This window comes from Brassica rapa, chromosome A03 (genome assembly GCF_000309985.2).
Source record: "Brassica rapa cultivar Chiifu-401-42 chromosome A03, CAAS_Brap_v3.01, whole genome shotgun sequence".
Lineage (NCBI taxonomy): Eukaryota > Viridiplantae > Streptophyta > Magnoliopsida > Brassicales > Brassicaceae > Brassica > Brassica rapa.
Genome location: NC_024797.2, coordinates 18,063,661 through 18,088,585, shown reverse-complemented (window position 1 = coordinate 18,088,585; position 24,925 = coordinate 18,063,661). Strand labels below are relative to the sequence as shown.

Here is a 24,925-nt window from a genome sequence, read left to right as displayed (position 1 = left end):
ATGATGTTTATTTGCTTTTGTTATTTTGCTGATGTTTTGTGAGTTGTGACTGTTTATAATGATTACAATGTCACTCGAGTTATTTTCAGTCCATACGTATAACAAGTGTTTAATAACAACTCCAATTTTTCTAATTTTATTATTACCATAGAAAATTTAATTCAAAATTTACTTTCCATAAATAAAATATGAAACAAAAAAACTTAATTGGTAAACTGATGAACGATATGAATATTGAAGTTATATAATAATAATATTAATTTAAAATATGACTAATTTAACAATTTTAAATTTATATAAAAAAAATTAAAATAAAAATTTGTTACGCATATATATATATATATATATATTAGCCCACACAAGTTGCGGACCATCATATAGTTTATTAATATTTGCCGCATTTTTAAAATGGATGTCTACGATTGACTTAGTATAAACTGAAAATTAGAAACCATACCACAAAAACAATGGCTTATAACTGTCTTAAACCGGTTTATTGTCAAACATACTCTGCTTGTATTAAAAATTTATTATGTACGACTACTGAGAGAAATCAATTAATTAGAATGTACAAAAAATAACGACATTATGATTAAGGAACTAAGATAAATCAATATTATTCGTACATATTTAAAGACAAGGTTTTTGATGGTCATTTTCATGACGATTAGATATATTATCCAACTTAAATGTTGTAGTTTTTCTCCCATATACATAAAGAAATGGCCGTCGTGATCGTTTTCTTTGTGGGCTCTAGGAGGTCATATTAAAGTCCCACATCACTAATAGGTCATGATCAGTGTTATCCCAAATACGTTAACCAGAGTTCAATCATTATATAATTAATGAAAATGGTTCTGCAATGGCTTCCATGACCTTAATAGAACTTATAAAGATGATATGATAAAAGTGTTTGGCACCACGGGAACGTTTTCTTATGATCTCTGCAAATCCTGCTTTTCTTCTTCTATAATTCCTAACCATATCAGCCTAGTTCATTGAATCAAACATTGCATTTTGATATAAGAATGAATCTCAATCGCATTAACAAGTCAAAGCCACTCTCATTGGACTCGAGATAGATAAAATACTGACTAGATTACGATATACAACCAATATGAAAAGTCTCCGAGAGAATTTTCAAATTTCAATCTCAACTGCCAAGAATATTAGTACTATTTTCTGACCTAACCATTTCTAATTAAGAAATTAAGTCCACAAATTAATTCATTTTATATTAATGCTTACTAATTTGGAAACCTGCGGATCAATGTGAAAAAGCTCAAAACGGAATTTAATTAGGTAATCATTTAACGTACATAGTGGTGGACTCACTTTAACATATTTGTAACGTTAGTCTTCATTAAACGACTTAGGAGTTAGGATACTGCAAGTGTCTCTTACCCACTAAACATATAGTAAATGAATACATGCTACTGCTGCATGACACCATCAATTAATCTTAGATTGTTTATTACTGTTATCATTTTTAAAGTAACGTGAGTCAGATTGGTTGAAGGTTGAGACCGCAACTAAGTAGTCTTTAACGTAGTGACTCAATATGTGCCGGATTTATAAAGACACCAACTTGTGGGGTTAATGAAATAACGAGTTAACTTTACAATAGTTTTATAGGGGGTCGATCTTGAAATTTTGAAGATTATAAGTAATTTAGTTAAAGTTTTAATAATTTTTTCTTTGCAAATTCGGAGATATATATCTGTAATTAAAAAAAAAAAATTGGGGGAGGGGGGTTATTGACCAAGTTTCACTTGCTATCAGGACCGGTTTAGTTAGTGGGGCGAATGGTACGACTGTCTGGGACCTAATCCGTTGTCTATCTATTTTTTAATAAATTAGGACTCGATTTTTTTAAAAAGTACATGTATTTTTATAGTAAAAATAAGAAAAAGGATCTAATTTTTTTTATATAAAAGTATTTTTTTATTTTCATAGATTTATTTTTAAAAATATTTCTGGTATTTTGAAAAAAACATATATCTATCAGATTTTTTATAAAAAAATAATAGTTTGGAAATTAATTTTTTTTTTGCCTCAGGATCCATGATACCGTTGAACCGGCCCTGTTTGCTATGCTAAGGAGTGAGGACCGCCCTGCCTAGGGGACAAACTTCTTTTTTTTCAAAAGTGTGTCCTCTTTGTTTTGTGTAATACTGTATATGAAAGATTCAGAATTTAAAAAGGAAGGTTGGCCAATACTTGCAAGAGGAGTATCAGCTCTAACAACCATTATCGACCAAACTGCAGTTTTTTCTTTTGTAACTTGGCTTTCATAGACTGCAGTTTTTTTCAATCCAGAAACATATAGCAATGTTGCTTACAGATACAGAGGCAAATGTTGAACGATGTATGTTGAGCGTGTAGCCACATATAAGTTTAAAATCATCGCCCAACGAGTAAATTAACTTCTGCGTGTAGCCACACTGTTCCGGTATATGATTTATGTAATACAAGTATTTTTTTGGTTTTGAGAGGACAAGTTTAGAAGAAAAAAAGTTTTGCTTAATTTGAATTGTTGGTTTAATTAGTTTTCCAGATATACGCCAAGCCAAGACTTGAGAAATATCCAATGCAAATGATTTGTCAAGCTATTGTACCATTGGTGTGAACTGGTTCAGCATTTGTTATGTTCCACGGCTGGTAAAGAGACTAAACCAAAAAAAATATAGTAGGCTTTTTGAGAATAAGCTACACACACATCAACAAATCTTTGACTATTCTTTGACAATGAAAAGCATGAAAATCACGCCTTTATGGTGTTAGTGTGTTACTAATCCAATCAGTACCTCTGAGCCAGCTAGAGGATTTCGTCAAAGCTCAGTTCAGTTCGTTTACACCCTAACCGGAATCTCGTTTAATACATTATGTACCGGGTTTCTGGTTAACAAAACGCACCGACTCTTGTGAGTTGAAACCTAAAGACTTTCTGTTTCGTGCAGATTTGAATCCCAAAACATCAGTCACGGTTCTAGAGAACAGAAGAAGCAGTGAAAATCGAAATCCAGAAACCCTAAATTTGAAACCGAGTCACGGTTCTAGAGAACAGAAGAAGCAGTGAAAATCGAAATCTAGGAACACTAAATTTGAAACCGATTTGAAAAAAAAATGAAAAAAAAATTTGGACCATTTCTCGATTTGTGCGTGTCATCCTTGCGCAGGGGCCATGCTAATCTTCTCTGTATCGTTCCAATTTTATCGGATGTCCCCGAAGGGACAATCATCTTCGTGACTATGTCGCCATATAAACACAGCTTCTTCTCTTTGCTTGAACGATGTGGGACTGTTCATGTCGTGATAAGGTTTAATGGGCTTGATCAGATTTTAAAGGCTTCACTTACTATTCTTCTTAGGCCTATTACATTTTTTTGTCCGCGTGCTTATTACATTATTATTTAGTGTACATTACTTTTAGTATGAACTGCTCATTACATTATTGATCACTTTTTCCTGACACTATATGATCCCAAATCTTAAAAAAAGTGGGAATCTTTTGTTTTGAATAATTGGTTTATGGGAAAGAACTATAGAAGATAAGAAATAATGACAAAAGTGCATAGATGATAAATTATTTAACTAACGCTTCGAATATTACGAACCGCCCCGCCGCGCACCGCAGTTAAACCGCTTATTCTGCACTGTTCAAACTGCAGTTACCATTCGGAGCCAAGAGTTTACACTGTAAACATATATGTTCAGTCGACATGCATTTTAAACTATATAGTTTCGCCACCTGGTACGGCAAATAGAAGTTAAGAATAAGGTTGTGCACACTGTAACGATATAAACTTCGGAACATGAATTAAGTTACCTTTTTCTCTTTCAATGTTACTATATATCGTGAGAAAATATCAGTTCAGCACTTGTTTATTTTTATAATTTAATCCTATGTGCTGTCGCTAATCTATCATATCAAACAAATGATTCTCCATCGGAATTTTGAATTAGTGTTGTAATTAATCACTGTAACCTTGGTTAAATCCACTTTCGGTGAAAAATAATAATAAAATTGTCGACAATTTATCAAATTAGGAAAGATTAGGTAGTGATTGTCTTTTGGTTAAATTATCAGTCTCCACCATTAACTGCTGTATATATCTTTATATTAAATATTTTGTGTATATATATATACACGTAATATATAGTTTTATAAAAGTTCAAAAATAGCATGGTGGTCAAATTTATCAGGGCAAAATCTAGTACTCTGTAGAGTTTTGTTTAACATTGATGTACATATTTTATACTCAGTGATGTGCGTAAGAAAAACATTGAGTTCTTTTTTTGGTAAGTATATATATTTAAGTGATGTATACTTTGTATTCACGCTTGGCCTAGTGAGATTTAAGAGGAGATTGCACATTGATGAGTAAGGGCCTGACTGGTTTAACCGCAGCGGTTGCGGTTGCGGTTGCGGGAGTTTGCGGATGCGGGTGGTTACGATTTCTAGCGGTTTTAAGAGATTTGTACGACTGGTTCTGCGGTTAAAAATTGGTGCGTTTGCGGGATACTTATGACTGGTTAACTACCAAGTGCAACAGCGGTTAAATAATAAATTAACAATATTTACATTTTATACAATTATAAAAATATCAAAAATAATAATATTATAATAAATATAAAAGTTATATTTAGAAAGTTATAGTTTAATTTTTTTTAAAATATAGAAAATATTTTTATTTTAAAGTTTTATAATATTAATTAAAATTTAATAGATATATTTTAGCATTTTTATAATTCTAATTTAATTTTTTTATTGAGTATTTTTATTTTTGTATTTATATTGTTTTGGAAAAAAAGAATTTTTTTTATCCTCCCGCAACCGCCCGCAACCGCAAACGCTAGCTGGAACCAGCTTTTGAATTTATGAGGTTCAGAGCGATTTGGAGCGGTTTGGAACGGTTTGAGCGATTGTTGCAAAACGCCAACAACCGCTACCAACCGTAAAAGCTGCGTTTGCGGGTGGTAGCGGGAAAACCAGTCATGCCCTAAGTATGACATTGAAACGTTGTAGTCTTAATATATGTGAAATGGATATTTTCGTTAGATTTGCATTTTATTTTATTTCTAAATTTATGTGGTCATATATGACTAGGTCCCAAATGATCAAAGCAATGCTGACTCTACCGAGTGAATCGATGATGAGAAGTATTGAGAACTGAGAAGCAAGACAAAAGCCTAATAAATTCTATCAAACTTTTGGTTCCTCGAAGATGATAAATTAGTAGACCAGCTCACCATAATTCACGATCCCAGATCAGATGGCCCGCATAAACAAAGCACGGATGATTGGACTGAGGCTCCACAGTCACATACGTGTATAATTTGGTCCATCTTCCATCTCACGATCATGAAGATTAAATCAACGCAAGTAATTCTTTATTTTTTCTTTTTCTTCTGTTTCCACTCCAACAGAATCAAAGGCTACCTTTTCATCCAAATCATCCATTTCCACGAACTTTTTAAATATGTTTAGAACGTCCAACAAGGAGTTCAGGGTCCATGTTCTTTACCATGCATATGTTTCTTGTTTTTTAATTATAGGTCCTACAAGGAGTTCAGGGTCCATGCCCTGATCAGGCTCACGTCTCTCCGTCATGATTAAATCCCTCCCAAGCAGTTTTGAACCTAACGGCCAAACTTTTAACTCTTTCTGAACCTTATCATATGTTAGTCAAATAACCGTAGAGACTTAGTTACCAAACAAGTCGGCTACAAAGTTTAATCAAACTTTTATAGTCTTTGCTAATTATGCCCTATTAATATGTTGCTTGTACATATAATGTTACTTGTTTTGGGAATACACGCTTTATATCACGTTGGTTGCGAAACATTAATGGAATCTTTTCAAGAAGAGATTTGACCAACATAGTTAACTTGATGGATTTTTTTCATTACATACAATGATTTGGTTTAGATTATATGGTATTATCCTCTATTCGTTTTTCATACATCATTCAGTTCATTGACTTTTGTGTTTGCTATCATTCAATAATGTTTAGGATAGCACTGTTCAAATTCCAGTAATTGAATTGATCAAATGTGAATGGAAGCGCAAAAAAAAAAAAAAAAACTGATCTCAAATGATATTATAACTTTTATTTTTATTTTTATTTATTTATTTATTTTTTAAGTTGCCAAAAAAAAATGTAACTAAAACCGATGTCAATCAGAATTAAAAACTATAAAGACATTTTAGCATAATGGATTGTATGTAGTAGTGTATCATCCGGATTGCATGTTGTTGACAAACCTAGATCAAAATCAAAAGAAATGTATATTACATTAATTAGTGTTTTAAAAAAAATACTATTGTTTTAAAGTAAATAAAAAGACTGAAACTGAAAGGCAAAAATATAAACGAAAGCCAAATCGGATAGAACATTTCCGAAAAAACATGTTGATATATTTTTCTGACTTCTATCCAACTTTACTAGAGACGATAATTACAAGATACATACACGGCATTGTATGCAGTGTCTATTGTCCAGTTCTGTCGAGAGAAACCATGTCGATTGCGTTCAGTTGCGTATATGGCTTGTGTGCCGTTTCATCCCTCATCTGTCGCTTTCCTGTCGTTTTCCTCACAACCTTTGTATTTATTAGCACACTCGACCAAGTATGGCCACCCACGTGTGACCCTATTATCAATCCAACTGGCTTTATTCTAATTTATTTCTGCCGCTAATATGTAGCCACATAAGCAAATCTGCCACAACAGTAATTTAATTTAATTCAGTTTATATTAATTTGTATAAACTCTTACTTCTACAACTAGACATTTTATCCGTTAAATTTGATTCGATTCGTTATTCATCTCGATTCGATCCGAAATTTCTGGATATCCGTAAATTTTTGAAGCAAAGCAAATACTAAAAATCAATATCCGTTAAAATCAAAGCAAATCACAAATATCAAAATTTTGAGAAGCGGATATCTGCTCCGATCCGAAAATATATAAATATATATACATCTTGATTATACTTAATGTTTTACATGTATAAGTTTATATAATTATTATGATAACATATGATTTGATCAATTCTATTCACATTATTACTTATATAAAAGTATTACATAAAAAAGAAGAGAAAAAATTTATAAAACAATTATAACTTTTTCTTAAGTTTTGTGTTATTATAATTGTTAACTAAGTTTAAAATTTACAAAATATGTAGTTTCACTATTTCTTTTAGTTTTTATTTTGTATATCATGCAAAAAAATTATATTACAAAATAAATTTGTTTAATTTTTATGATTATTTTTATTAATCAAAGCGGATGAGATATCCGTAAGTATTTGTAAATATCCGCAAATATCTATTTATTTTTCTAATATCCATTTTTCTGGATATCCGTATTTTTTCGAAGCAAAGCAAATCGAAAAATTAGATATTCGTAACATACGAAGCAAATCACAAATACCTTCAAAAACCTGGATATCCGATCCGTGTCCAGTCCTACTTACTTCTACTGCCTGGTGTTAGCTTGGTTGTTTGTATTTGATACCGAGATTCGAAGCCAATTTGAACCAAAAATCTGAATTTGTATCTGATATATTTATACTGAGTTTAAAACGAATCATTTAAAATTAATTTGTGGGATATCTGATTCTAATTCATATCCAAAATAATAATAATTAAATAATTAAAAATTTAAACTACTAAACTAAATGAGTATTAAAAACCTAAAATACCTGATATAATTAATTTTATATTTATTTTGATCAAATTGTAAGAAAATACTTGAATTCCAAAGTATTATTGTTAACATAATCTAAAATGAGTTCAAATCCAAATAGATATCATACAAATTTATATATTAATGCAAACTCAAAATATTATCAACGGGATCCAAGCAAACATATATTCCCTCTTGAATGGAGCGGAGGTTGAATCTTATTACCCAAAAAAACTGAAGAATCTGACCCGTACCTGAACGAGCATATGCCTACAGTGTTATTTCACCAAAGTGTGAACCAATAAGAAAAACGAATTTGTTTATTAAATGCGTTCTTTTGAGCTTCCAAACACCATTTTGACTTATTAGACAAAACCACTGAATTCAGTCAGAGCACGACACGAGTCCAAGTACTAGGTGTAAAAAGCGTTAGTGGTGCTGATGATAGTAAGATATTTGTTGGTGTTTTGTAGATCATATAACAATGATGATGACTCGTAATGGTTCCAACCAAATATAACTGTGGTTCAATCAATCAGCAGATTCATGTTTCAGTGCTAAATCAAATGAATTGGAATCTAATATAAAGGTCAAAGTGGTAGTACTTACGTAATAAAATTGAATGGAAAGAATACCATTTGTGATTAATTTTTTATTTATAATTTTATCTGATAAAAATTGGATTATCAAAATTTTAGAGGACTAAATAATCACTATACCAAATTAATCTTTTACTTTGTCATATAAAATTTGGTCCATGTATGATTTTGTTTTATATCTTAGTGCATTTTTAATGGGGTTTTACCCATTGAAATTCTAAAATTTTATATACATATATGTATATATGTGTAAGTATATATTATATATTTGTATGCAATTGTACGGTCCATTATTTTACATGAAATTCAACTCAAAGTTATTTAAAACAAAAGTGCTCTTAACATTTAAAAACAAAATATAGTTTTATGCCGCTTTAATTTTAAAATAATATTAAAATTTTATGGGACAAAAATAGTCACTCTGTACTAAATTAATCTTTTACTTTGTCAGATAAAACTTAGTACCTCTGTACAAAATACTGAATTAACCAACTAAACTATTCACATCAAATTACATGTATAATTTTATTTTTATATCTTGGTATTTAAAAACAAAATATGAAACCGTCTCATTTTTTAAATAAAACATATTTTTAGTCTGTATTTTTGTTTCAAAATAAGTAATGAATGATATTTACCCTGTATATTAAAATAAACATTTGTTCATCATAAATTTCTCATGTTTGTCTAGATGTAAACATAAATTTCTCATGTTTGTCAAGACGAGGAGTATATAATAATATTAAAAATTTATGGGACAAGGGAACACTTGTAACAAAACAGACTCAAACTAAAAATGGGTTTTAATCGATTCTAACCTTTCTTGATTTTGCAAAAAGATAAAAAAAGATTAAAAAAATCTACCTAAAACTCCAAAGTCGAAAAACTTTTGTTATCAATTTCTGAAATCCCACTACCATTTCCTTTTCATTCCGTACAGGCACACACTAACTCTTTTTATTTCTAATTTTTCAGGGGACAGTAAAAGGAAAAGAAGCTTTCTATCACATTATTGATTTTGTTGCTTTTAGCAATTAGCACAAATCTTATCTCACCAACTCACATCACATTCTTATCACACGGGCCACAATACTTAACATTATAAAATCTCAAAATCTTTGCATGAAAATTAAATAGAATTATTTACACACGTTGCAATCTTAGAACAAAATACAAATACACACCTGCTATTTTGTTTCATAACATTTATTATTTAAATGCTCAAGTAGTTACTTACCTCTCATCTTCTTCATCTATGCTCGTACTTGTCACTCGTCTCTGCTCCAAATAAAAAAAAAACTCTCTCTCCAATCATGGCCCTTGATTCCACTGACCGGCGTGACTTCGTCGTTAAGATTAACGGCGAAGAGAGCGGAGCCGTCGGTGCTACAGGGTCAAGCAGCAATGCAGACGGAGGCAACTTCTGGAGAGAGTCGAGCTACGACTTTTGGGATGGTGAAAAGGGTAAGAACGATGATCAAGAACTCGACGTCGGCGGCGAGAGTTTCCATTTCAGACAGCAGAGAGAACATCCAGATGCTTTCTCTGATCCTCCGGCGAAGCAGACAGCTTCCGGCGGAGAGATCTCTCTCGATATCGACCCGCCACGTGGCTTACCGGCGATCTCAGAGTCATCTTCTCCGTTCACGGCGAAAGGAAAAGCCGACGCGGTGAGAAGGAGACAGAACAGAATCTCACTCGGTGGGAGCAGCGACGAGGAGAGCCGTCACTACAAGGCCAACAGAGACGAAGCAGAGGTCGTGAAGAAACCGTTACTGAGGAGGAACCAGACGAAGTCAAGACTTATGGATCCTCCAACACCGACGCATCCAGCTATCGACAAAACAGAGATGAGATCCGGTCGGAAAACCGGTTTTCTCGGAAAAAGCCCTAAACCGGGAACTCCATCTCGAACCGGGACGCTGGAGGAAGACGAGGAGGAAGATCCGTTTCTGGACGAGGACTTACCGGACGTGTTCAAAAGAGACAAACTCAGCATTTGGGTTTTGCTCGAATGGATAAGTTTAGTTCTGATAGTCACCAGTTTGGTCTGTAGCTTAACGGTACATAGCTTGCGGCGCAAGACATGGTGGAAGCTGGACCTGTGGAAATGGGAAGTGACGGTTTTGGTGTTGATTTGCGGGAGACTAGTCTCGAGCTGGATAGTGAGGATCCTCGTCTTCTCGGCCGAGAAGAACTTCGTTTTGAGAAAGAGGGTTTTGTATTTCGTCTACGGAGTTAGAAAGTCTGTTCAAAACACCTTGTGGTTAGGGCTCGTGTTGCTTGCGTGGCACTTCTTGTTCGATAAGAAAGTGGAAAGAGAGACCCGGACTACTGCCATTAGGTACGTGACGAGAGTGTTGGTTTGTCTCCTTGTTGCTGTGATCATTTGGTTGATTAAGACACTTCTGGTTAAGGTTCTTGCCTCATCTTTCCACATGAGCACTTACTTTGATCGGATTCAAGAATCATTGTTCACTCAGTACGTGATTGAAACCCTCTCTGGTCCTCCGTTGATGGAGATTCAGAGGATGGAGGAAGAAGAGCAGAAAGTAACGGATGATGTTAAGAGTTTAGAGAAACTGGCTGGAGCTAAGTTGCCTCCAGCTCTAAAAGCGACGGTTAAGAGTTTTATGAAAGCCGGGAAAGGTGCGAGACTGTCTCGGGTTGGTTCTGACAAAGAAGGAGATAGTGAAGGGATAAGGATAGATCAATTGCAGAGGATGAATACAGACAATGTGTCTGCTTGGAACATGACCAAGTTGATGAATATAATACGAAAAGGCGCTCTTTCTACCTTGGATGAACATATGCAGGACACAGTTGAGGAGAGTGAGCATGCTACGCAGATAAGAAGCGAGTGCGAAGCAAAGATTGCAGCTAAGAAGATTTTTCACAATGTCACTGAGCCTGGTTCCAGGTATATATATCTTGAAGTTGATCATTAGTGTGCATAGACAAGTGAAACATTGACGTATCACTTCAATGTTTTAAAAGTTAATATCCATAAACATTTTTTCAAAATGTATAAAACAAAATTTATTTAAATTCTTACTAAATTATCTACAGCTCCAAAATTTTAGTATGGTTTATGCTTAAATCTTGAGTTTCTTTTTATCGGGTTTTAGGTACATACATATGGAAGACTTCTTGCGGTTTCTGTCTGAAGAGGAGTCTGAAAGAGCCATGGCTCTCTTTGAAGGAGCTTCAGAGAGCCTTAGGATCAGCAAGTCTTGCCTCAAGAATTGGGTGGTAAGTTCTAAATTAGATATATATGTCAAGATTCTTTTCATATGCAAAACAGAGTTATCTTGACGTTTTTTTCACAGGTTAAGGCATTTAGAGAACGGAGGGCTCTGGCATTGACCTTAAACGACACAAAGACAGCAGTGAACAGGCTTCACCGCATAATCAATGTGTTGATTAGCATTATAATCATTATCATTTGGCTTCTTATACTAGGAATCGCCACAACCAAGTTCTTGCTAGTCTTAAGCTCTCAGCTACTTCTAGTAGCCTTTATATTCGGAAACTCATGCAAAACCATCTTTGAAGCCATCATTTTCCTTTTCGTTATGCACCCATTTGATGTTGGTGACCGCTGCGAAATTGACGGTGTTCAGGTTTGTTCCCTCCTAATACAATAATCTGCTGGACTTATTAAAATAGTGTGACATGGTTCTAATCTTGTTGTTTCTTTTACCAGTTGGTTGTGGAAGAAATGAACATATTGACAACTGTTTTCTTACGGTACGATAATCAAAAGATCATATACCCGAATAGTGTTCTTGGGACAAAACCTATAGCTAACTACTTCCGAAGTCCTGATATGGGAGATGCGGTTGAATTCTCTGTTCACATAGCAACTCCTCCAGAAAAGATAGCTGCTATTAAACAGAGAATAATCAGGTTAGTTACATTGAGACGCTAAGATCTTGAGGCTATAGACATTTTAGTAAAAAAAAATTATATATATATTTTCTTAACAATTTAGGAGGCTATGTCTATATACTAATTCGTAAAACTTTAAAGTCTCAAGGCCAAACTTTCATTTGTTTTTTTTTCATGCAGTTATATAGACTTCAAGAAGGATCATTGGTATCCGGCACCTATGATTGTGTTCCTAAACATGGATGACTTGAAAAGCGTGAAGATTGCGGTGTGGTTGACACACAGAATGAATTTTCAAGACATGGGAGAGAGGTTTATAAGGAGAAGTCAATTACTAGAGGAAGTTGGGAAAGCTTGTAGAGAGCTTGATATTGAGTATCGTTTATATCCTCAAGGCATTAATATTAAAAGTTTCCCTCCGGTGACTCCGGGTACTTCTGACCGTCTGCCTCCAGCTTGTTTGCATCAACGCGGTGCCTGAACTGTAAAGACTTGTTGAGCAAGGGAAGTAAGGGATAGCAGAATATGATTTTTGTGTACGTATATATATGTATGAGTGGTTTTGTAACAGTTTTCTATTCTCTGGAAGTAGTAATTTGTGATTCAAGAATAAGTATATAGTGATTGTAATGGGGTTCAAGACATTTTTGATATTGTTCTAGGGCCTGATTGGTTCAAACGCAGCGGTTGCGGTTACGGGAGTTTGTGGATGTAGGCGGTTGCGGTTTCTAGCGATTTTAAGAGATTTGTACGACTGATACTGCGGTTAAAAATTGGTGCGTTTGCGGGTGACTTATGACTGGTTAACTACCAAATGCAGTAACAGTCAAATAATAAATTAACAATATTTATATTTAATATAATTATAAAAATATCAGAAATCATAAAATTATAAAAAATATAAAATTTATATTTAGAAAGTTATAATTTTAATTTTTGAAATTTTTTTGAAATTGTTTTTATTATAAAATTTTATAATATTAATTAAAATATATCTATTAAATTTCATAATTTCAATTTTAATTTTTTATTAAATATTTTTACTTTTGTATATATATTGTTTTAAAAAAAATAAAAAAATTTTATCCTTCCACAACCGCCCGTACTTAACCGCAAACGCTAGCTGGAGCCAGTTTTTGAATTTATAAGATTCGGAGCGGTTTGAAGCGGTTTAGAGAAATTTAAGTGATTGTTGCAAACCATCGACAACCGCTACCAACCGCAAAAGCTGCGTTTGCGGGTGGTAGCGGGAAAACTAGTCGCCCCCTATAAATGGAGGATTGGGACCAGAAATGAAGACGCAATTAATCACAAGTAAAAGCTTAAGACTTTAGATGAAACAACTCAATTATGGGTCTGACTGGTTCAAACGCAGCGGTTGCGGTTGCGGTTGCGGGAGTTTGTGGATGCGGGCGGTTGCGGTTTGTAACGGTTTTAAGAGATTTGTACGACTGGTACTGCGGTTAAAAATTAGTGCGTTTGCGGGTGACTTTTGACTGGTTAACTACCAAATGCGGTAACTGTCAAATAATAAATTAACAATATTTACATTTAATATACTTATAAAAATATCAAAAATCATAAAATTATAATAAATATAAAATTTATATTTAGAAAGTTATAATTTTAATTTTTGAAAATTTATTAAAAATGTTTTTATTATAAAATTTTATAATATTAATTAAAATATAATAGATATATTTTAATATTTTCATAATTTCAGTTATTTTTTATTAAATATTTTTACTATTGTATATATATTATTTTAAAAAAAAACGGAAAAAAAATTTACCTTCCCGCAACCGCAAACGCTAGCTGGAGCCAGCTTTTGAATTTATGAGATTCGGAGCGGTTTGAAGCGGTTTAGAGCGATTTGAGTGATTGTTGCAAACGCCGACAACCGCTACCAACCGCAAAAGCTGCGTTTGCGGGTGGTAGCGGGAAAACCAGTCACCCCCTATAAGAGCATCATTAACGATAAGTTTCTCAAACTCAGTATCGACACATTAATATATTAATATCTTAAAGTGATTTAATTAAGTAAGTAAATTTTAAACTTCTCAAACTCAGTATGTCAAACTCAGTATCTACACATTGATAAATTAGCATCGTTTATACTCAATAAAAACACACTTTTGTTTTCAAATCATATATAAAAATATATTGTTAATTTCTTGTTCAATACGGTATAAATCAAACCTAATTCTAATTGCTAAGTGGATTCCGAGATATATCCGCTAACTCTTTTATTTTTTGGTGCAAAATCCGCTAACTTTATCAGTCTAGTTAATCGCCATTAACAACCATATTAACACTAGTTAAACCAAAGCATATATTTTCGAGTCATTTAATTCAAATATCTATGAGAAGGAGGACCATTTAAGCTCGAATTCAAAACACATGTATGAAATTTTGCAGCGGCTCACAGCATGGACACAAATCTGCCGTTAGTACACTCCACCAAGATCTGTGGACTTGTAGTACCACATATTACAAAATAAGGGAGGAATTTAAAAATATCGAAAGTTAGGGTGTGAAAAACCAACATATGGCGGTATAGTTAGGAAGTTCTATAAATACGTAAATATAAATAATCCGGAAACATTAATATTTTGTTACCCGACCTTTCCTTGTTCTATCCACTTCCGGCGAACATAAATAATCTAAACTCTTACCGTAAGAAGCTCTTTTTAAAAACATCACATTGGGTGGTGGAACTAATCTTGTGTAGGATAAGATGAGCACCGGACTGTGGCTGCAGTGTCAAGACTGTGTAAGGAGCATGAACATAGGAAGGAGAAAGCTCAAAGGAGAATCTCTGTAGCATCAAAGCAAGAGCCATCTTTGTCTCCATCAGAGCAAAATTCTGGCCAATGCAGATCCTTGGTCCCCACCCAAAGGGAAAATAAGAAACTTGCCCCTTTGTTGCCTTTGAGACACCGTCTTCGAACCTCTCTGGCTTGAACTCCGCTGCATCTTTACCCCATAGCTGTATGTCGCGATGGACTAGCAGAATAGGTAGATTGATCTGAACGCCTCCTGGTAGTGTCAGGTCGCCTAGCTTCATCTCTTTGTGAATGGCTCGGGTCAGCTGCGCTGCTGGAGGATATAGCCTAAGGACCTCATAAAGAATCATCGTCATCTGTTGAAAGCATTCAGCAAAATCATCATAACACAACAAACGTACTAACATCTTTTCATGGACAATCTCTTAAATAACAATTTTTAAATTTTTGTCACAAAAATAGTATTCGAATAAGAAAATAATCAAAATAATCACTTTTATTTTTAAAATTTTAATATTTATTTTTTATTTTTAAAATTTTGAAACCATATCCTTAAAACCACACCCTAAATTCCAAATGTAGATTAGTAAAATCTAGAATAAAATTATATTTTTACCCTTTAATAAAAGGGTTAATAAAACTTATTTTTATCATTTTCTTCTTTGAAGATAAATTAAAATGGATATCATAGGGAATTTCTTTTTTTTTATTAGGTTGTACTTACAACTTTGAGCTGGTTCAAGCCTTCTGTGTTTGGTTCTTTGTCTCCAAAAACTTGCTCCACTTCTTCCCGTGCGCGAGCTTGCCACTCTTGGTGTTGACTTAACAGAACCATTGTCCAGACCAGAAGCACTGAAGTTGTCTCCTGTCCAGCGAAATAGAACAACTTACACTCCTCCATCACATCTTCAATGCTCATTTCATTTCCTTTAGCTTGCCCTGAATTTGATTCAAGAAGTATACCTAGCAAATCGTCACTTGAAAAGGTCATTTTTGTTTATTGACCTTTTCGTTGTCAAATCTCACATTGGTAGTTGGAGACATATTTAAGAAACACACAATAGTTCAGAAACGTCCTTCCTATTTCAGAAACACACAATAGTTCAGACCTTTTCTTGATCATGTACTCTACAACAAAGAGGCCAACTATACAACATTTAACATATATACCCTGATTCTTGAGCATTTCGAATGGAAAAGGCATGACACGTGGTGAGATATCATCCGTTAGTTTGATGGGTTTGGATCTTGCATCCATCGTCATACTAAAGTTTCTCTTTAAATCGCCGATGAGAGGCGTGTACGGAGTACCGGAGAGACCTTGTCTTCTCAAGTAACTCTCAAGCATCTTTGGTCTAAACCAAACCAACTTTAATGTTCTCCATGTCCACGACGACACAAGAACTATAGCTACTGAAACTGTTACTAACGCAACTGATATCTCCATTTTCACTCTCAGAGAGATGGACAGTTTTCTAATATTCTTGAATTTTTAAAGATTGAGCAATGTTGGCGGATAATATCCCATGTTGTCTTTTAGACTTTTAGTACCATTTATTATGTGACTAGGTCGCATGCCACGTGGCGCAAGAAGCGAACTTCAATTTGTGTGGAGCTATATTGATAGGCATGTAACGTACGTCAATTACTTTACGTTTCTTTGCAGATAATAAATTGTATTTATCTGTGTATTTAACTGTTTCGGATGATGATAAAATGATTCGGAATGAATCATGTTTACAATGTACTCTGAAAATCAAGGTTGCATGGTCTCTTAGCGTTAGTTCAGTGTTCATAGTTATATTCTTGTTATATTCTCTTATTCAAGTTTTATAGTTTTTGCATAAATATTGTTTCATTGATGAATTAATTTAACAATTTATCAAAAAATCAATATTGTTCAAACTTCTTATTGTTTTTGTAAAACTTTTTAAAGTAGCTAATAACTAAACCAATGTACGAATCGGATTTAGAGTTTTGCACGTACGTTTGTATTGTGTATTTGTTTAGTTCTGTTAGAATCATAGCTCAAAGGGTTTTCATCCATGAGACGCTTGTTCTGGCATGAATACATAAACAATATTTTTGAGTTTTATTATGATCTGAACTTCCCTTTCATCACTCCAAAAGGGGTTTATCCGTTAAAGAATTATAGTTTGTGTAGGATAAGATGAGCACCGAACTGTGGGTGCAGTGTGAGGACTGTGTAAGGAGCATGAACATAGGAAGGAGAAAGCTCAAAGGAGAATCTCTGTAGAATCAAAGCCAGAGCCATCTTTGTCTCCATCAGAGCAAAATTTTGGCCAATGCAGATCCTTGGTCCCCACGCAAAGGGAAAGAAAGAGACTTGGCCATTTGTTGCCTTTGAGACACCGTCTTTGAACCTCCCGGGCTTGAACTCCCCTGCATCGTTGCCCCATAGTTGTGTATCACGATGGACTAGCAGAATAGGAAGATTGATCTGAACGCCTCCGGGCAGTGTCAGGTCGCCTAGCTTTATCTCTTTGTGAATGGCTCGGGTCAGCTGTGCTGCTGGAGGATATAGCCTAAGGACCTCATATAGTATCATTGTCATCTGTTGGAAGAATTCAGTAAAATCATCATAACACAACAAACGTACTGAAGTCACTTGCAAATTTTTTTAATTTAGTTTTACTAACCACTTTGAGCTGGTTCAAGCCTTCCGTATCTGGTTCTTTATCGCCAAAAACTTGCTTCACTTCTTCTCGTGCGCGAACTTGCCAGTCTTGGTGTTGGCTTAACATAACCATTGTCCAGACCAGAAGCACTGAAGTTGTCTCTTGTCCAGCAAAATAGAACAACTTGCACTCTTCCATTACATCCTCAGTGCTCATTTCATTTCCTTTAGCTTGCCCTGAATTTGATTCAAGAAGTATACCTAGCAAATCATCGCTTGGTGCGTCTCCAGCTTCTCTAGCCTTTAACCTTTTGTTGATGATCCCTTTCAGTATAACATGGATTTCTCCGCATGCTGCTTTCATCCTTCTATTATCCTTTGTTGGGAGATAACTACACAAAACAAAACAAAAATTGACACAACATGATTCCCATCTCCAAATATAATAGATGCAGACACGTTGAGGTTGTTTTTTCTATTACAGATATCCAGGGATGAAAGATTTCAGAAATTTAAGTATGATGAGCTGTGCTAGTTCCCCTTGGAGCTCAAATATCCTCTGTCCTTCTTTGTAGCTGCTGCCAAAAGCAGTGCGAGAGATCACATCAGCGGTCATGCTCACAAGCCCTGGCCAAACGTCCACCTCACATGAGGACCCTTTATCTGTGACTAACTTGTCCCATTTGGCAACAACCTCGCTGCAGCTTTGGTGGAACGCAGGTACCATATTCTACACACATAAGTAGAAGGAACAAGTTGGACAGAGCCAAATGAACATAACACACATACTTAAAGGACTATAAAGCTCATTCTAGGTTATGGTTTAAGAAGCTTAAACCTTGATCTTCTCAAGGTGGAATGCCGGGTTGATGATTCTCCGGTGTTTAGCCCATTTCTTACCATCATAAGTAGCGAGTCCCTTGGCTATCACATCTCCTAAAGGGAACGTATGTGGCTTCTGAAAATCGTAAATTTTGTTGAACACTTCCTTAATGTGCTCAGGATCCATTATAGTGATTGTTGGTGTAGTTCCAAGCCATGTAAAGAAAGTCCTTCCTGTTTCAGCAACATACACCACTTTTACATTGTTCAATAACCTTATCTAATTGAAATAACTCAAAGTTTTATATCTCGGAAATACATGAGCCGCTCATACATGCTTACTTAAGTAAGTATGAAACTGTTTATAAGAATTGCCACAACATTTATATATTGTCAAGTCACCTTTTACATAGACCATGTGGGACATTTAATATAGACCTTTTCTTGATCAGATACTCTACAGCAAAGAGGCCAACAATACAAAATTTAACATACCATGATTCTTGAGCATTTCGAAGGGAAAAGGAACGACACGTGGTGAGATGTCATCCGTTAGTTTGATGGGTTTGGATTTTGCCTCCATCATCATACTAAAATTCCTTTTCAAATCGCCGACGAGAGGCGTGTAAGGAGTACCAGAGAGACCTTGTCTTCTCAGGTAACTCTCAAGCATCTTTGGTCTATACCATACCAACTTTAAAGTTCTCCATGTCCACCACGACACAACAAGTATAGCTACTGAAATTGTTACTGAAGCAACTACGTCCATTTTCACTCCCAGAGAGATGGAGAGTTTTCTAATATTCTTGAAATTTTATAGATTGAGAATGTTGGCGAATAATATCGCATGAGTCTTTTAGTACCATACATTTTGTGATTAGGTTACATGCCACGTGGCAAAATAAGCGAACTTCAATTTGTGTGGAGCGATATTGATAGGTATGTATCCTATCGTACGTCAACTATTTTACGTTTCTTTTTTTTTTTTTTTGACTAATTATTTTTTACGTTTCTTTGTAGATAATGAATTGTATTTATCTGTGTAAGATGCATATTCAAGTCTAACTAGATGTCTCGGATGATTGATAAACGATTCGGAATGAATCATGTCTACAATGTACTCCGAAAATCATTTATCAAGAAAAAAAATGTATTCTGAATGTCAAGGTTGCATGGTCTCTTACAGCGTTAGTTCAGTGTTCATAAAGAATTATTTTCTCTTATTCAAATTTTATAGTTTTTGTACATAAAAATTGTTTCATTGATAAATTATTTTAACAATTTATCAAAAAATCAATAGAGTTATTTTATCATGACGGCCATGTGAAGAATGTCACATATGGGACAAGTAAGATGTCTACCAAACTTAATAAAAGACTCTTTCGTTCTGAACAATCTTTCGTTCTGTTTTCATTATTATGTACCATCAATGATAACAAGTCTTCTACATGAAGACTATGTAAACACAATATTATGATCAATAAAGTATGATCTTATATAAAAAAAAGAGTTATTTTTTTGGCATGCATATATCCTGCACAACAAGTTTATCAAAATTGTTGTTAATTAAGAAAATAAAAAGCCAGTTTTTTTTTTAAGAATCCCATTAATATCTGAAATGGGCTGAACTTATGGTACTATTACAAAATCATTGTTTTGGAGTATGATGGTCTTGACTAATTTCTTCTGTGAAATCTTATTTCTCTTGCATATATAACAAGCTCTTTTTATAAATATCTCATGGGGTGGTGGAATTATATCTTGTTAAGGATAAGATGAGCACCGAATTGTGGGTGCATGGTGATGACTGTGTAAGGAGCATGAACATAGGAAGGAGAAAGCTCAAAGGAGAATTTCTTTAGAATCAAAGCCAGAGCCATCTTTATCTCCATCAGAGCAAAATTCTGGCCAATGCAGATCCTTGGCCCCCACGCAAAGGGAAAGAAAGAGACTTGTCCCTTTGTTGCTTTTGAGACACCGTCTTTGAACCTCTCTGGCTTGAACTCGGCTGCATCGTTGCCCCATAGCTGTGTGTCGCGATGGACTAGCAGAATAGGTAGATTGATCTGAACGCCTCCTGGTAGTGTCAAGTCGCCTAGCTTCATCTCTTTGTGAATGGCTCGGGTCAGCTGCACTGCTGGAGGATATAGCCTCAGGACCTCATAAAGAATCATCGTCATCTGTTGAAAGCATTCAGAAAAATCATCATAACACAACAAACGTACTGAAGTCACTTGAAATTTTTTTTACTTACAACTTTAAGCTGGTTCAAGCCTTCTGTAGCGGGTTCTTTATCGCCGAAAACTTGCTTCACTTCTTCCCGTGCGCGAGCTTGCCAGTCTTGGTGTTGGCTTAACATAATCATTATCCAGACCAGAAGTACTGAAGTTGTCTCTTGTCCGGCGAAATAGAACAACTTACACTCCTCCATTACATCTTCAATGCTCATTTCATTTCCTTTAGCTTGCCCTGAATTTGATTCAAGAAGTATACCTAGCAAATCGTCGCTTGGTGCTTCTCCAGCTTCTCTAGCCCTTAACCTTTTGTTAATGATCCCTCTCAGTATAACTTGGATTTCTCTGGATCCTGCTTTAATCCTTCTATTGTCCTTTGTTGGAAGATAACTACGCAAAAAAAAAGAAAGAGAGTTTTTGACACATAACTCCCATCTCCAATGTATAAAGCAGATAAGTTGAGTTTATTTTTATTACATATATCCAGGGATGTATGATTTCACGAAAGTTTGTATAATGAGTTGTGCTAGTTCCGCTTGGAGCTCGAAAATCCTCTGCCCTTCTTTGTAGCTGCTACCAAAAGCAGTACGAGAGATCACATCAGCATTCATGTTCACAATCCCTGGCCACACGTCCACCTCACATGAGGACCCTTTATCCGTGACTAACTTTTCCCATTTGCCAATGACCTCGCTGCAGCTTTGGTGAAACGCAGGTACCATATTCTACACGTAAAATCAAAAGTCACAAGTTAACCAAATGAACATAACACACATACATAAAGCACTCTGAAGTTGATTCTAGGTTAAGCTTTAAGAAGTCTAAACCTTGATCTTCTCAAGGTGGAATGCCGGGTTGATGATCCTCCGGTGTTTAGCCCATTTCTCACCATCATAACTAGTGAGTCCCTTGGCTATCACGCTGTCCAAAGGGGCCGTATGTGGCTTCTGGAAATCATAAACTTTGTTGAACACTTCCTTGATTTGCTCAGGATCCATTATAGTGATTGTTGGTGTAGTTCCAAGCCATGTAAAGAAAGTCCTTCCTGTTTCAGCAACATCACGGATACAAAGGATGAGACTACTAGTAATGAGTCTAACTCACATCCAAAATAGAGTGGACGATTGTCACATCATTTATATATATGGCAGAAGACCATGGTCTAATAGAAAAAACTCTAGTCCATTATCTCGAAAATACCAATGAGATGTTCAACATATACATGCTACATAAAGTATGAAAATGTTTGGTTGGAAATCATCAAACCATAAACTCTAATACCATGTTAGTATTGCCTAACTCACACCTCACACCGAAAAGCTACTCAAGAGTGAATATTACTCATATATTGCCCAGTAACCTTTTACCCAATTGATGTGAGACATTTAATAGAGATCTGTTCTTGATCAGGTACTCTACAACAAAGAGGCCAACTATACAAGATTTAACATACCGTGACTCTTGAGCATTTCGAAGGGAAAAGGCACGACACGTGGCGAGATATCATCCGTTAGTTTGATGGGTTTGGATCTTGCATCCATCATCATACTAGAATTTCTCTTTAAATCACCGACGAGAGGCGTGTAAGGAGTACCGGAGAGACCTTGTCGTCTCAAGTAACTCTCAAGCATCTTTGGTCTAAACCATACCAACTTTAAAGTTCTCCATGTCCACCACGACACAACAACTATAGCTACTGAAACTGTTACTAACGCAACTGATATCTCCATTTTCTCTAGCTCCAAGGGAAAGGAGAGATTGTGAATTTTATAAGATTATTTTCACTTCTATATTTACTTTTATATGCTAAAATAAAGAAACTTTAATATAAAAGTGGATTTGCTCTAATTTATGTCTGTATAACAGAATTCCTCTACTTTTAAGACAAAATATAAAAAAAATACAATTTTCATCCCTATATATAGAGTTAAAAATAAGATTGTTATACATTTTTATGTATAAATAGAGAAACTCTACTATATTGACATAAATTAGAGCAAAACCATCTCTGGATGCTGCTTTCATCCTTCTTTTATTGTTGGGAGATAACTACATAACAAAAAGTACAAACAAAAGAGAATCATCAACCCTCGTTCCACCTTGAGAAGATCAAGGTATATCATTGTTTATTATTTAATTTAATATTCAACAGTGCTATACATTTATATATAAAATATTATAAATTATTTATCATGTATATAAATCAAATTAAATTAATATAATTTATACTATTTTTAATAATAATTACAAAAGCGCCAAGACTTTGAGTTTTATTATGATCTGGACTTATTTCATCAGTATATTACAAGTTTCTTTGACAACAACAGAATCAAAGGGTTTATCCGTTACAGAAACTATATTTTGTGTAGGATAAGATGAGCACCGAACTGTGGGTGCAATGTGATGACTATGTAAGGCGCATGAGCATAGGAAGGAGACAGCTCAAAGGAGAATCTCTGTAGAATCAGAGACAAAGCCATCTTTGCCTCCAAAAGACCAAAATTCTGGCCAATGCAGATCCTTGGTCCCCACGCAAAGGGGAAAAATGATACTTGGCCCTTTGTTGCCTTTGAGACACCCTCTTTGAACCTCTCGGGCTTGAACTCGGCTGCATCGCTGCCCCATAGCTGTGTGTCACGATGGACTAATAGAGTAGGTAGACTGATCTGAACGCCTCCTGGCAGTGTAAGGTCGCCTAGCTTCATCTCTTTGTGAATGGCTCGGGTCATCTGCGTTAGTGGAGGATATAGCCTAAGGACCTCATATAGTATCATGGTCATCTGTTGAAAGCATTCAGCAAAATCATCATAACACAACAAACGTACTGAAGTCACTTGGAAATTATTTTAATTTAGTTTTACTTACAACTTTGCGCTGGTTCAAGCCTTCCGTATCTGGTTCTTTATCACCAAAAACTTGCTTCACTTCTTCTCGTGCGCGAGCTTGCCAGTCTTGGTGTTGGCTTAACATAACCATTGTCCAGACCAGAAGAACTGACGTTGTCTCTTGTCCGGCGAAATAGAACAACTTACACTCCTCCATCACATCTTCAATGCTCATTTCATTTCCTTTAGCTTGCCCTGAATTTGATTCAAGAAGTATACCTAGCAAATCATCGCTTGGTGCGTCTCCAGCTTCTCTAGCCTTTAACCTTTTGTTGATGATCCCTTTCAGTATAACATGGATTTCTCCGCATGCTGCTTTCATCCTTCTATTATCCTTTGTTGGGAGATAACTACAAAAAAACAAAAAAAAATTGACCCAACCATCTCCAAATATATATAATAGATGCAGACACGTTGAGGTTGATTGACCAAAGCAGGTACCATGTTCTATACATATAAGCACAAATTAGACGGAGTCAAAATGAACAGTAGACTTCCAACTTAAAACCAAGTGGTGATAAGTCGATTGACCAAAGTTTTTTATATATTACTTAGTCCATTCTTAAATTTCCGATGTGTGATCTTTTTTTACATAACTAGGGAGTCAAGAAGCCTAAACCTTTATCTTCTCAAGGTGGAAAGCCGGGTTGATGATTCTTTGGTGTTTTGCCCATTTGTTACCATCATACGCAACGAGTCCACTGGCTATCACATTAGCCAAAGGAAATGTATGTGGCTTCTGGAAATCATAAACATTGTTAAACACTTCCTTGATTTTCTCAGGATCCATTATATTGATGGTTGGTGTAGTTCCAAGCCATGTAAAGAAAGTCCTTCCTGTTTTAGCAACATCAAGGATACAGAATTAAGTTGAAACGTTTTCTTCATCAGCAACAAAGAGACCAACCAGAAAACATACCGTGCGTATTGAGCATTTTCACCGGATAAGGCAAAACACGTGTTGAGACATCATCCGTTAGTTTGATGGGTTTGGATCTTGCCTCCATTGTCATACTGAAATTCTTCTTCAAATCCCCGATGAGCGGTGTGTAAGGAGTACCGGAGAGACCTTGTCTTCTCAAGTAACCCTCAAGCATCTTTGGTTTAAACCAAATCCACATTAAAGTTCTCCATGTCCACCAACATACAAGAACTATAGCTACTGAAACTATTACTAACGCAACTGATATCTCCATTTTCTCTCCCAGTGAAAGAAGAGACTGATAATTTTTCTAATATTCTTGAGATTTTAAAGATTGAAAATGTAAGATAACATAAAATAATTTGTTAAGAACTTTGCTTTACTTTGAACTTCACATCCACATGCTACGTATGCACAAGGCAAAGATTTCGATAATCTTTTTTGGTCGAAGAT

The 24,925-nt window shown here is 35.0% G+C and overlaps 4 protein-coding genes, 1 long non-coding RNA gene, 1 other non-coding gene and 1 pseudogene across 6 annotated transcripts; 2 read left to right on the top strand and 5 right to left on the bottom strand.

Moving 5' to 3' along the window:
- Positions 1-3,133: 3,133 nt before the first annotated feature.
- Positions 3,134-3,236, bottom strand: LOC117133094. Its single transcript, XR_004456936.1, has one exon. It is a non-coding gene; the product is annotated as a U6 spliceosomal RNA (small nuclear RNA).
- A 6,207-nt stretch (positions 3,237-9,443) lies between these two features.
- LOC103859590 (mechanosensitive ion channel protein 5) lies at positions 9,444-12,881 on the top strand. The gene is made up of 5 exons (XM_009137147.3): positions 9,444-11,214; positions 11,423-11,546; positions 11,624-11,917; positions 12,001-12,203; positions 12,366-12,881. Exons 1-5 carry the CDS (start codon positions 9,608-9,610, stop codon positions 12,664-12,666), a joined length of 2,529 nt encoding a protein of 842 aa, XP_009135395.1. The 5' UTR covers positions 9,444-9,607; the 3' UTR covers positions 12,667-12,881.
- A 1,734-nt stretch (positions 12,882-14,615) lies between these two features.
- LOC108871396 (cytochrome P450 72A13) lies at positions 14,616-16,754 on the bottom strand. Its single transcript, XM_033286444.1, has 3 exons — positions 16,142-16,754; positions 15,696-15,934; positions 14,616-15,327 (listed from the first exon to the last, which is right to left on the bottom strand). Exons 1-3 carry the CDS (start codon positions 16,416-16,418, stop codon positions 14,857-14,859), a joined length of 987 nt encoding a protein of 328 aa, XP_033142335.1. The 5' UTR covers positions 16,419-16,754; the 3' UTR covers positions 14,616-14,856.
- A 238-nt stretch (positions 16,755-16,992) lies between these two features.
- Positions 16,993-19,272, bottom strand: LOC103859587 (cytochrome P450 72A15). Its single transcript, XM_018658060.2, has 5 exons — positions 18,927-19,272; positions 18,448-18,665; positions 18,092-18,339; positions 17,632-18,001; positions 16,993-17,546 (listed from the first exon to the last, which is right to left on the bottom strand). Exons 1-5 carry the CDS (start codon positions 19,198-19,200, stop codon positions 17,121-17,123), a joined length of 1,536 nt encoding a protein of 511 aa, XP_018513576.2. The 5' UTR covers positions 19,201-19,272; the 3' UTR covers positions 16,993-17,120.
- Positions 19,273-20,090: 818 nt separating this feature from the next.
- LOC103859588 (cytochrome P450 72A15) lies at positions 20,091-22,395 on the bottom strand. Its single transcript, XM_009137146.3, has 5 exons — positions 22,119-22,395; positions 21,493-21,710; positions 21,143-21,390; positions 20,686-21,055; positions 20,091-20,611 (listed from the first exon to the last, which is right to left on the bottom strand). Exons 1-5 carry the CDS (start codon positions 22,393-22,395, stop codon positions 20,186-20,188), a joined length of 1,539 nt encoding a protein of 512 aa, XP_009135394.2. The 3' UTR covers positions 20,091-20,185.
- LOC117132425 lies at positions 22,388-23,916 on the top strand. Its single transcript, XR_004455991.1, has 2 exons — positions 22,388-22,779; positions 23,035-23,916. It is a non-coding gene; the product is annotated as an uncharacterized LOC117132425 (long non-coding RNA).
- LOC103859589 lies at positions 22,765-24,746 on the bottom strand (annotated as a pseudogene).
- Positions 24,747-24,925: the final 179 nt, after the last annotated feature.